Below are 13,594 nucleotides of genomic sequence, written 5' to 3'. Positions count from 1 at the left end.
CTCTGTTAGATCACCTACATCTCTAATTATGTCTTTATCAAAATTGTACTCCTTCAAAACTCTTTCATGGGTGACTACTGTATTTCCCATTTCGTTCATTTTCTTCCTCAGAATATCTACCTCATATTGGAGCTCACTTTTGTTGCATCTTTTCTGTTAAATTCCTTTACCAGTTTCTCATTTTTCTCCTTTTGTTGGTACAGTTCTTTCCATATTTCCTCCAATTCCAGTTTGAAAGTTCCTTCCAATTTGTTCACTTCCTCTGCTAATATATTAAGTATAACCAGTTCCACCAGGTCTGTGCAGTCATCATGTTTTTTACTGTTTCCCTTCCTCTTACCTAGTTGCACTTCTTGAAAGTACACCATCTTATAGAAATATAATTTCCACTTACACTTCAGCATCTCCGTTTGGTCAGTGTGGGAATTTACTCACGGCTCGTCTGTTTACCCGACAGTGTCTGTCGTCTGCTAACGCAGCAAACTCCTCAAGGCTCTGACTACTTGATATACTTCCTTTGGAAGTATATCAAATGTGTGTGTGTGTGTGTGTGTGTGTGTGTGTGTGTGTGTGTGTTCCTGAAAGTTGTGGAAGAATTTTCATCAAACCACGAAGAAATAACAATTATGTGAATGGGCAGAAGTGATTAACTTTTCGTTAGGATTTGATCAAATGTGCCTGAGTACCATTCACCATACACCAAAGTGCATTTTGGCCAATATCTCAGCAATAGATAGAGATATTTTCTTAAAATTTGGTTTGTTGGTAGCTTGTACCTTAGCCAATATATTTTGCCGGTGATTAGCATACGGCCCCAGAATGCTTTTGTTTTTCATTAACTAAAAGATTAAACAGACCACACGGGATTTCTAACTTTAACTCAGTAGAAATCATTGTCACCCTGGGGTGACGGTTTGGTGCATTTTCAAAACATAAATAAGGAGGGAACCTCAGATTGCGTCCTATGATCCTTGGAATTATGACCTGATAGATGAATGTTAGTAAGCTAAGAACCTTGCTCACAAAATTCCACCTGCAGCAGCTCAGGGTTTTGGAAGGTTAAGTGAAGCTGCAGAGTATGTAACCCATCTTTCATGACATTCTTTAGAAGATGCAGCAAAATTCTGTTATCATTTGCATGAAGATAACCTGCCATGCCTCGTCCTTTAATTGCTGCTCCACAATGGAACTGTTCAGGTATTTCAGCAAACTGGGAGGAACTTCAACTGCTCTTGTGTGAGTTTTATCTTCTGTGTTTGCCTTCAGGAGACAATTGTCAGAAACAAGACTCTTCATGTTCTAAGAGGATATACAGTTATCCGCTCACCAGCTATTATGGACTCTGGTACTCGAGGTGTCTGTCCTCTGCTTTGCTGTACCGTCTGGTCTCTCCTTCAGGCTGTGATTGTTCAATTACACCTGGGGAGGAGTTACATCTGTTTTCTTTACCTATCCCCCCCCCCTCCACGCCCCTCTGTGCCTTGACTGCTTCATTCGTCAGCTTTCTTGGCCATTTGTTCTAGGCGACGTAAATGGGCTTCATGCTGTGTGGGGTGAAAGTGTGATGCTTTTGGTGATCTCATGGCATCTTTGGCTGAGGATTTGGAGTGGTTCCACTCAGCACGGGAGACCTGACGTATTTTCGAACTTGTATTTTATCTGTTATTGGTCTTCCATTGGTATCCCATGATTCTTCGCTGAACTTTTCATGTGAGATTTTGTTTTACTTGAATGGTATTGATCATTACCCTATTGTGCATAAAGCATGCAACTCTGTGCTGGTGAAATGTCTCCCTCCCTTGTGTTTGGGTTCGGCTGACTGGGGAGAGCTTGCAGAACACTGTAGTCTCGACTGTAGTGTTCCCCACATTCAAAGGGCTGATGATGCAGAACATTATTTCACAACTACTGTATATCAGGCTGGCCTTTCCTTATTTCCACGGTCTGGAAAGATTTGTAGGTGATCTGTGCCTTGGTGGGATAAGGAGTGTGCTTTAGGTAGGTGTGTCCACAAAGCTGCTTGTAGGAACCTTAGGAAAAATAAAGATGTCTTTTAAATTCAATTTAAGAAAACTCGTGTATGTTATCAGTGGGTTCTGAAGAACTTGCATCAAAACTTGTGGAGAACCTATGTCTCCTCAGCCAGCTTATCCACTCCTTTACCATTGGTCTGGAAGAAGATGATGAAAAAAACGGGTAAATAATCACTTTCTCCTCCCTTGGTGCTTAAAATTCAAGGATCTTTATCCGACTCATCTGAAGAAGCTTCAGCCCTGGCAGAACATTTTTACAATGATTTTTGTTCAGATCCCTCCAAGCCATTCAGCTTATTCCGGTGTCAACAGGAAAGGTGACGTATTTTATTTGTGTATACAGAATGGGAAAACTTTTTTTTTTTTTTTTTTTTGCCGGCTGCGAACTCAGGGCTGCTCTCCAGGAGTGTAATTACTCTGCTCTTAGGCCTAATGACATTCCATATGCTATGGTTTTCCATTTGTCGCACGAGTCTTTGTTTTTATTGATAATTTATAAGAGGATAAGGAATGAAGATAAAGTATCCACTGACTGGGGGACTGGTTTAGTTCTTCCATTTCCTAAGCCACATAAAAATTATATTTTTAATGAGTCTAACTATAGTCCCATTTGTTTGACTTCTGTATGCTAACTGTTTGAGAAGATAGTTAGCGGAAGGCTAGTTCAGTAACTAAAGATGTTTCTTCTTTCTGTGATAAAGAGGATTTCATTGGATGAGATGTACATTGGACTACCTCATAGGATCTGAGTCAGCAGTCTGTGAGGCTTTTGCATCTGGACATCGTCTTGCAGCTTTGTTCCTTGACCTGGAAAAGGCATATGATATGGCATGGCACCATGGCAATCTGAATTAACTTCACAGTTTGGGGCTTCATGGCCATCTGCCATTGTTCCTAAGTGACTTCTATTTGAACCGCAGGTTTCAGGTCCGTGTGCCCTCCTCACTCTGTCCTACGAGTTCAAGTGGAAGGTGTTCCACAAAGGAGTGTGCTAAGTGTTCCTTTATTTGCTGTTGCCATCAATGACATACTTGGTTCCCTGCCACAGACGGTGTCTTCTTCCTTTTATGTGGATGACCTAGTGATATGGTTTGCTGGTTCCTAGTTGTGTGCTGTTCAGAGGGGGATGCAGCTGGTGCTGGAAAGGCTCGCCAGCTGGCCAGGCTGGAGAGATTTCCCTTTTTCTTCAAGCATGAGTGTGGCAATCCACTTTTATAGATTAAAGGGGCTGGTGCCTGCTACAGTGTATGAAGAAGACTAAGTTTCTTGGCTTAACGTTTGACTGTCATGTTACTTGAGTTTTACCTTTGAAACTTCTCTGAGTGTCACGTAAATAAGCAATGAATTTGTTGAAGGTACTGTCTTTATATCTCACACCTCGTTGGGTGCTGATCGGAGTACACTCCTTCGCTTGTATCAAGCCTTAGGTGGATCTAAACTTGCCTATGAATGTGAGGTCTATGCCTTCTCTACTGTTCCGCAGCTTAGTGTCGTTAGTCCTTTGCATCATGCAGTTTTGTATCTTGCCACTGGTGCTTTCACATCTTGCCTCATTCCTAGTTTCTGGAGCTGATGTTCCTTCCTTTTATCTACAGCATAAGTCGCTAATCATTCGTTGTTGGAATCGCATAAGATATATTCCAGAGTCATTTATTGCTGTTTCTGTATCATGGCAGTCATTTTTCAGCATCATGTTTCTCATCCTCGCACTCCACATTCCTTTGGGTACAGAATCAGGCAGATTATGGGGGGTTTAGGTCTCTCTGCATAGCCTGTCTTTCCCTCTTGGCAACAAAGAATTGTACCATGGTACCTTCCCAGGGTGCAGGTGTGCAGGGATTTTTAGGATACTAAATCTTCTCTTTCTCCTCTTGCGCTTCATCAGCTATAAGTTACTTTTGGAACATTTGTTCATTCAAAGAGGCACCCCTTCCTGTATATAAAGATGGTTCAAAGTCACACACAGTAATTGTTTCTCATCCTCGCACTCCACATTCCTTTGCGTACTGAGTCAGGCTGATTATGGGTGATTAAGGTTTCTCTGCAGTGTGTCTGCCCTGTCTGACTCCCAAAAATCGCTCCATGGTGCCTTCCTGAGGTGCAGCTGCGCATGGATTCTGAGGTTACGAAGTCTTCTGCCTCTTCTCGGGCTCGCCATCAGCTGTTTAGGACCATTTGTCAGTTCACAGAGAAACCGTACTTGTATATACAGATGGTTCAGAGTCAAAAACTGGTGTCGGGTCTGGGGTGAAATTCGCAAATTTTGTAAGGGTTGGAATTCCTCTAAATTCCACTATTTTATCATCAGAATTTAATTCAGCTCATTCCCTGTCCTTGCCTTTCTCGAGTAAGGCAAGGGTTCATGCGCATGTCAGCGTGGACTGCAATGAGATGGAAGATACATTTGAAAAATCAACTTCTCGATGACCCCTGCATATTACCCCTTTCCTACTTCCAATATGACACCATACTAGAAGTATGATTCTTATTTGCTGGCAGAGCCTGTGGGATGCTGTTCTTAATAATAAATTAAGGGATGTTATTCAGAGGGTAGTAGTGCTGAGGGCTCTACCGTCCATGTCTTAGTGATTAGAGGTGGCTGTTGCCCAGCAACGCACTGGGCACTCATGGCTTAGTCGTGGGTTCCTAATGTGTGGTGGAGTTCAACTGTATTGTGATGATTGCTTTATTCCCCTTACTGTCCGTCACATGCTAGTCCTGTGTCCGAGTCTGGGGGACCTGCGGTTGAGGTTTCTCCACAGGCATGGCAGGACGGATGGTGCCTACTTTCTGTCCTTCATACTTGATGGAGCCATTGGCTATCTGATTGATGTTTTTTTCCTAAGGAAGTGAACTTCTTACACCTTTTATTGTTGATTTACTTACTTTGTTGCCATTTATCCTTTTAGAGGTATCGATGTTGTTTTAGTGTACAGGTTTTAACGTTTATTCGGCATCATATAATCGAGCTGTTGCAGCGCCACAATTTTTATTTCCAATAATTCAGTTCAATTCTCTTGTCATCTACAGACAATTTTTATTTATCTCAGGATATAACTCATCGAAGACTTGCAATTAGTGATGACTAGTTCACTGCCAAGGATTTATCTGCAACTGGGTAAAAGTGCTTGGAAGTTGCAAAAATAAAATATGTAAGACATCATCCTTGTGAAATAAAAAACTTCTTTACTACAATGATATAAATGCTATCTGCGGTAAATGTTACTCAGATAAGGAGTGATTTTGTGTAAAAAACATATTAAGCCAAACAATTAAATTCTCTTACCCACCTGCGATATAATCCTCAGACATTTATTAATCTGAGGTGTGTAGGGGGCATCATGAGGCACTGGCCAGGCTACCGAAACCTGTACCAGGTTTTCCTTGCCGATATACAAGGGGGAAGTGCCATCTAGTTTTGCAAAGTTCCGGGATATTATCAGCTGCAGGTTCAGAGGGCTACTAATATAAGCACTCCTGAAATAAACACAAAAATAGTTAAATGTAATAATTTAACCAGAAATATCATGAGGTAGGATAAATAAGGACGGAATATTCGACACTGCAAGAATAATGAACAGCATGCCCAATAGAATGGGCCACATAATCTTTCGTACATCATTTAGTCCTCTGGAATCCCGGTGGCTCGTCACATACCAAACCATCTACACGTTTTTGCTCCATCAAATTCAGCTGCTAAACTGCTTTTTAAAATGGCTGTTAATATAAAATCGTTCCACTTAACATTGTTCCACGTAGAATACAGACAAGATACGTAAAATCCATCCTAGACAATTTACCAACCAAAAAAGCTCCAGGCCCAGATCAAATTCCTCCAATTGTTTTGAGAAAGTGCTCCCTAGAAGTTGCTTATGTTCTAGCTAAATTATTCAGGCTATGCTTACGTACTTCTTCATTCCCTAATTCTTGGAAAGAAGCCAATATCAATCCAGTTCTGAAGAAGGGAAGTTCCTCTGACACCTCCAATTACAGACCAATATCTATCACGTCTTCTCTTGGTAAAATATTTGAAATTGGAATGAATGAGCACATAATTATCATATTGGATTAAAAACTTACTTAATATAGGCAGTATGGTTTTCGCCACGAAAGATCCACTAGTGATATACTCAATCTCTTGACTCACACCATCCATCAATCAGTTGACCAGCATGGAGAAACTGATGCAGTAGCCTCTGATATTCCTAAAGCTTTTGACAGATTGTGGCACCATTCCCTGCTATCTAAATTCCCTTGCCATGGACTAACATCTTTAGTTCCTCTGATTTCCTCATATCTCAGCAGCAGAAATATAAGAGTAAAAGTAGAGGTATGTTCAAATATCCCTCAGTGACCAATGGCCTGCCACAAGGATCAGTTCTGGCACGAACCTAATTCGTAATTCATATTAATGATCTCTTATCTGTCACTCGTAATCAGTTCATTCATATGCAGGTGACTCAACACTTCACAGTTATTTCACACTTAAACACCCATTCACAAAGTTTAATATCTCTAACTCACAACTCAGTACAGCCATCTCCATAAATCAAGACTTATCTAGGATCACTGAAGGGGGACAAAATAACCTTGTCTCATTTAATGCTAGTTAATCCAAATATATGCAGTTTACTAATAGCCAGATATTGCCAAATTCCTATATAATCTTCAATACTACTAATATTCCTATCTCCAAAAGTATTGAAATTCTCGGTGTTTCACTTAACACTGCCCTCAGCTGGACCTCTCAGGTCAGATCATTTGCTAAAACTTCCTTAGAGAAACTTGTATTACTGTACAGAGTTCGTTGCTTCGTCACTGACGAGCGGTTAGCTATAGTTTATAAGAGTCATGTGTGCTCTCAGCCTGAATATTGCTCACCCTTATTAAATGTTTGGGGACAGTTTTAGGGCTGCCAGATCTGGACAGTCAAAATACCGCAGGCCTCCACTAAAAGCCATGTTCCCCCTCCCCCCCTGCCGCCAACACAAACTTCCCAGCAAACAGTATTACGTTGCAGCAACGTTACCACAACGTTGGGTTTATGTTGCCACAACGTTATGGCACTACGTTGTGACAACGTAATCTTGTATGGTTTTCTTAAAGTTGCCACAACGTTGCAGGATAACGTCTTTTGCAACTTTCAGGCAACATTGCCACAGCTTTATGTAACCAAGCAGCAACCTTTATAGAACTTACCAAAACCAACACATATTTGTGTATCTGTGAAAAGGATTAAGCAAAGACAGTTCTTTATACATTAAATTTCTATTTTACAGAAATTTCTCAAAAATACAACTGATCATGAGTCCATTCAGTGTTTATACAGTCTTGTCACGTCTTAATAATAATAATAATAATAAATAATAATAATAATAATAATAATAATAATATCATTATTAATTATTATGGTGGGATGAAGAGGTTAAGAGAGCAGTGGAGGAAAAGAGGAAGAAGTGGCTAGAGTGGTTACAGGACAGGGGTTCAACTGAAATAAGAACTGAATATACTGAGAGCAAGAAGCACGTAAAGAGACTAGTGAAGAAGAGACAGGAGGTCAGTGGTGATCTAGGAAGGAAAATGAATGCAAACTACTCTGAAAATAGGAAGTTATTCAGGAAAGAGGTGCAGAAATGAAGAATTGAACACTAAAAGAGTTATGAAGGATGTAGGTGATTATTATTAACCCATGGGGATGAAGTAAGGACCAAACGGAGTGAATATTTTGAAAGCCTGATGACTACAGAGACCAGAGCCACTGTAAACATGATTGGTTTGGGGGGTATACAGAGAAGGAATGCAGTGCCAAGAAACTTGTCACTCGCACAGGTGAAGAGTGCTGTAAAGCGGCTGAAAAATGTGAAAGCAGCTGGGGTTGATGAGGCGTATGCAGAGATGATTAAGTATCGTGGAGAGAGCGGAATGAAGTGCTTGTTGGAGATATGTAAGAAGGCATGGATGAGTGAAACTGTGCCAGCAGAGTGAAAAAAGGCTGTGATTGTACCCCTATACAAAAATAAAGGTAAGCGAATTGGGTGCAAAAATTATCGTAGCATAAGTATATTGAGTGTGGTAGGGAAGGTATATGGAAGAATTATTTCAGAGAAAGTAAGATAGATATCTGAAGTCCTACTGAGTGATGAACAGGGTGGCTTTAGGAGGGGCAAAGGATGTGTGGATCAAATATTTGCAGTGAGACTGATAGTGGAGAAGGCTTGTTTGTAGGACTATAAGGTGTTTATGGCATTCATGGATCTGGAAAAAGCATACGACAAAGTATGCAGAGAATGATTGTGGAAGGTTTTGCGCATGTTCAGTGTAGATGGTAGACTGCTAGGTGCTATCAAGAGTTTTTATGATGGTAGTGAAGCATGTGTAAGGGTTGATGGGCATCTTAGTGAATGGTTCACAATCGGTGTGGGCGTGTGACAAGGTTGTGTGATGCCTCCATGGTTGTTCAATATATATATGAATGGGGTGATGAGAGAAGTAAAAACACAAGCAATGGAGAGAGGGATGGCGTTGTGAATGAATGATGATGGATGGGATATCTCATATTTGTTGTATGCTGATGATGCAGTACTGCTTGGAAATATCGGACAAGAACTTGGTAGACTAGTGCAGAGTTTTGCTGATGTCTGTGAGCAACGTGCCTTGAGAGTAAATGTAGAAAAGAGTAAAGTGATGGTTATTGAGAGAGACTGTGACTCCCAGTATGATTCTACAGTGAATGGAGAGAGATTGGACTTGGTGAGAAAGTTCAGATACCTGGGTACAGTGATAGAAAAGAGAGGAAAATGTGCAGAAGTGGAAAGTAGAGTGACACAAGGATGGAAAGTAGCTGGTGCAATAAAGGCATTGATAAGAAACATAGGCTTAAGTGTTGGAGCTGCGCGAGGCTTACATGAAGAAGTGTTGGTGCCAATTTTAACATATGGACTATGGTGTGGCATGTAAATGCAAAGTCAAGAGTGAGAGCTATGGAGATGGGACTACTGAGGAATGTATGTGGAGTACAGAGAGTGGATAGGATACAAAATAATGTGATACGTGAAAGATGTGGAGTGAGGAAGCCTCTGGACACCAGAATCGAAGAGAGTGTACTGAGATGGAATGGTCATGAGGAAAGAATGGATAACAAGTGAGTGGTGAAAAAGGTGCAGTATATCTGAGCGAATTTGAAGGAGGGAGAAGGCGAGGTAGGCCAAGAAGGAGGTGGGATATGGTGGATGAGTGTGTGAGGAAGAGAGGTTTGGAAGTTGATGAGGCTAGGGGACTGCCAAGAGATCGAGCTGCCGGATGACTCTTGTGAGAATTAGCGCGTGATCTGGGATTTGGCACCCATTTTTTACGTGACAGAGTCCGGACTGACTCTATCGGATACTTTTATATGAAGCTAGAAGATGTGGTGAATGTTTTTGGCATATCAGATAAAGCCAGGATTCCGGGGGCTTCAATGATGAGCGAATGCAAGTGTGGCCCATGGACTTGGCAATTTTGGGCTCTCTGGACATTACTACTCCTCACATGCCCTAGGGTGGGAAAGGAGGTCTAAATGAATAATAATAATAATAATAATAATAAGAGTCGGTTAGGATTTACACACAGTGGCACATTAAACATCGAACAAGTGTTTATAAGTCCCAGCCATGCTTGAAACCAGCCAAGGATAACCCAATAAGGCCTCTGCAGTGTATTTCCAGTGGGGGTCATTTTGGAATCAGGGTTAGCTGGGGGGAAGGAGGAGCAGTTAGTGTTATTCTTGAGGTAATCTTAGCTTAAATTAAAATAATTTGCAAGTACTTTCTTTTCTCCCACTGTCCCCTTTCGTTGATAAGGGCTATGGTGTTGCCCCTGGGTAGAGCACTTAGGTTTGGTGCGTGTAGCACTTTATGAGCTGTTGCCTTTCCTGATGTATACCAATGACCCTTGGGTCGACTAGAACCTCCGACCCTTTGGCTAGAGCGGAGCGCTGTATCCCACTGAGCTACGGTTGCTACAAAATATAATAAATAAAAAATATTAGTTTATTGGTAATATACTTAAAACTAACACTGTAGTGTCTAGTATAATAATAATAATACAAACATACATACAAGGAGGACAGAAAGGGTGCAAGAGGATGGATAAAGGCAGAATGTAGGAGAGAAGTGGAAAGCGATTGGATAAATATGATTTGGAGCAGATGGGAGAAGTGGAAGGTGTCTGCAAGATATTCACAGACTGTTGCAACTAGTGGCAATTCGTAAGGCAGTGTTGTGTATGGTTTGTAAGGTGTTGTAGTGAGTGTTGGAGAGGATAGGAGTCCATGCTGGAGAGGCATAGGACATTACAGTACTGACCTGGACGCGTCCCGCAGGAAGGACCTGTCCAAAGTGTGTTTAAAAGACAAACAGAACAATAACGTGGTCTACATGTCAGCGGTGGCCTAATCGATAGGGAGGCGGCCTGCAGTCCTGATGGACCCAGGTTCGAATCTCGGCTGGGGTAGGGAACAGTTTAAGGATTTGAATTTCATAAAAGCTGACTTTCCTGATCTACCAGATGACCCGCCGACATGTCATAAAAGTACCCTCGCTAATACCAATACACCAGTCCTGTATGAGACAGCCCTAGCATGTATTCAATATGGACGGTGGGTGTTAACGCCGAAGTGGTGACATGTGGAGGTGTAGGAGGACTACTGGGCCTTGGGATAGGCTACTACAGCCGAGATATATGCCCTGAAGCCTTTGCCCAGAGTCGGACACATTAAAAAAAAAATAAGTAATAGCATTCTGAATTGGCACTTTCTAGTTTGTTTTTCTAAGCCAATAACATGGACCTTTTGCATATGTAACAAAGTACAATGATATGAAATAGAGTCTTTATATATCTAATACAATACACTCTGTTGCCGTATATGCCACAGGAGTACTTTCATATTCTACATAACTTTCTGCATTGTTGCATATGATATAGCATTTACTAATTCCAAACCTCAAGTAACACTAAGAATTTGTCTTCTCATTACAGAACGTATTACAGTCCAAAGACAACAGATAACAGAAGGAAACAACAACATGTAACATTCAGTATATATATATATATATATATATATATATATATATATATATATATATATATATATATATATATATATATATATATATATATATACTGTATATGTGTGTGTGTGTGTGTGTGTGTGTGTGTGTGTGTGTGTGTGCCAAATTAAGTAGTGGTGATAAAATTGTTAAAAATTGTGGAAAAGTGTCTACTGCAGGATTTGAAGAGTTGGGCACTCTACTGGCTGACAGGAAACTGGAATGGTTGTTTCCGTGACTAAACAAGTGACTTTGTTATTGTCTGCTCAAGGGTCAGGATTCAGGTATTTTGACCACGTACAGTTGGAGAAATTTCCGCACGAGACACTGTGTAGATGGCAGCAGCAGCGACAGACAAATGATCTTGTAACAGTGCTGGTGGTGAAGCAGGGGGAGGGAGTTGTGGGGAAAGTGAGTGATGGGGGAGAGGAAGGATGGTGGTGGGGGTAGGTGAGTAATAGGGAGAGATTAAGTAGCCATTAATTGTGTCAACAAACTCTGCGTAGATAATCATTCCAATACGATTTTTCTATTTATAATAAGAGGTTGTGGCAACAAGCTGCTAATGATGTTCAGTATTTGATGGAATAAGTTCAGTACCTAAGCAAACAGGTATCTCCAATAGGTAACCTTATCCTTCCCCTCCGTCATTCCGTCCCCTCATAGGAAAGCTTTCTACTGTCGACTGAGAATTTACAAATATTTTGAACTGATTTCAGCTGCTTCTCATGCAAGTTGCTTAACGCAGATACTGTAACTTTCATTGCAATATGTATTGAATACTGAATCTAACATCACGTAATAGTCCATTTTATATATGTATAAGTCAACTACTGTTAACTTAAGACCGAACGCTAGCAGAATAAGGATAATACATCCTTTAGACTGACGACGTAATTTGTTATCCTTTCATGGTCGTATAGGCACTTACCCTGCTTACAGATGGATGAGCCTGGCCTTCATACCAGACTATAAGTTTAAGGATGCTCCACTCAACACTTTCTTAGGGCCAATCCCTCATATTTTTATTGACCTATATAACTTTATACTTATGTGCATACGTACGTGATTATAAGAGTATTAACCATGCATAATTCTGTCTCTCTCTGTCTTTCTCTGACACACGCAGTAATTACCTTACATACAGTCACACTGGTATCCTTTTGGTTGGCAGGAATAAGATACAGTACAATCAGTCTGTTTTTCAGTTGTCATCTAAATTGAATATGTACATAATGTCGCTATTAAAGATGATGATATATATGACAAAATACACAAGACAAACACAAAATGTAAATCTTGCATTGTTACAAATTGTGCATGCACCTGACGTTTTACGAAAAATCCGTAATGTAATATCTACAAATGTGCTAGCAGTAGCAGTCGCCCTGTCCACACAATTGTTCTACACACACACACACACACACACACACACACATAAACACACACAACTGCGTAGTTGTAATGCTTTCGTCTCTGCCATCTAGTAACATGGGGGTTCGCGCCGGATCAGGTGCGAAAAGTTTCACGAGCGAAGTGGGAGGTTACTGTTCCTCTCAAGGAGGGAATGGTTGTGTGCATGTGTGAAAGTCACAGCCTTGCCCTCGAACGGACTATATGTGCTCTCAGCTCTCTTCCTGGGGGGTAATGAGCTGACGATCACGTCAATCACATTATCCTGACCCACCCATTGAACTATACACTCCTCTGCATGCGTTAAATTTTGGCAGGCAGTTCTCCTCTCTGCCCACTCCTTCTTCCACAGACACTAAGAGATAATATCACATACTTATGTCTCACACAACTCACAGTTGAGAAGAATAAACCTGAAGAATAATTCTTTCTGAGAATTAGGTCGAAGGAAGGACTTATTTGTCCCATTACATTAAAACAAGAAGTGTTTCTCAACTCAGCTATTCTGTTCTACTGAGTTTCTGATAAACTTCATGTATCAGTCTAGTACTTCGCGTTCTAACATTTGTCTGGATAAACAAATATTTTTAAATGAACCAAGAGCAAAAACGTCACTGAAAGAATGTGTCAATACCAATGACAATGTTGGGTTAGCACTCGGTTGACAATGTTCGTGTAAACCAGTGCTTTCCAATTTGGGGAACGCACCCCCCTTTGGGGTAAGTGAGGTATATGGAGGATGACCTGGAGCCATCTTCCAAAAGTTGCTATTATATTGCTGTATGGCGCAGAAGCCTGAGCGTTGAGGAAGAATGAAGAGAAACAGCTGGAGTGGACAGAGATAAGGATGCTGTGATGGCTGATGGGAGTATCACAAAGAGAGGAGGAGGAATGATAATATCAGAGCAGAGGCAGGAGTTGTTTCAGTTGTCGAGAAAGCAAGAGAGGCACATTTGAGGTGGTATGGGCATGTAACCAGTTTGGAGGAAGTTGATTATGTGAAGGTAGCATGAAGGAATCAGGTGGAAGGGAGAAGAACGAGGGGAAGACAAAGGCTTAGGT

At 41.0% G+C, this 13,594-nt stretch overlaps 1 protein-coding gene across 1 annotated transcript in view; it reads right to left on the bottom strand.

Annotated features, from left to right (window-relative positions):
- Positions 1 to 13,594, bottom strand: part of LOC145395795 (ionotropic receptor 93a-like) — a 94,014-nt gene that overhangs the window by 26,899 nt on the left and 53,521 nt on the right. Inside the window, exon 6 of the mRNA XM_080269332.1 lies at positions 5,324 to 5,510. Within this exon, the coding sequence (XP_080125458.1) occupies positions 5,324 to 5,510 (187 nt within the window). The remainder of the gene's footprint in view (positions 1 to 5,323; positions 5,511 to 13,594) is intronic.

Source organism: Coenobita brevimanus, chromosome 33, assembly GCF_032717465.1.
Source record: "Coenobita brevimanus isolate Jiangsu-jjx chromosome 33, ASM3271746v2, whole genome shotgun sequence".
Taxonomy (NCBI): Eukaryota; Metazoa; Arthropoda; class Malacostraca; order Decapoda; family Coenobitidae; genus Coenobita; species Coenobita brevimanus.
Note: the sequence above shows the minus strand (reverse complement) of the source record. Positions and strands in the feature narration are given on the sequence as shown.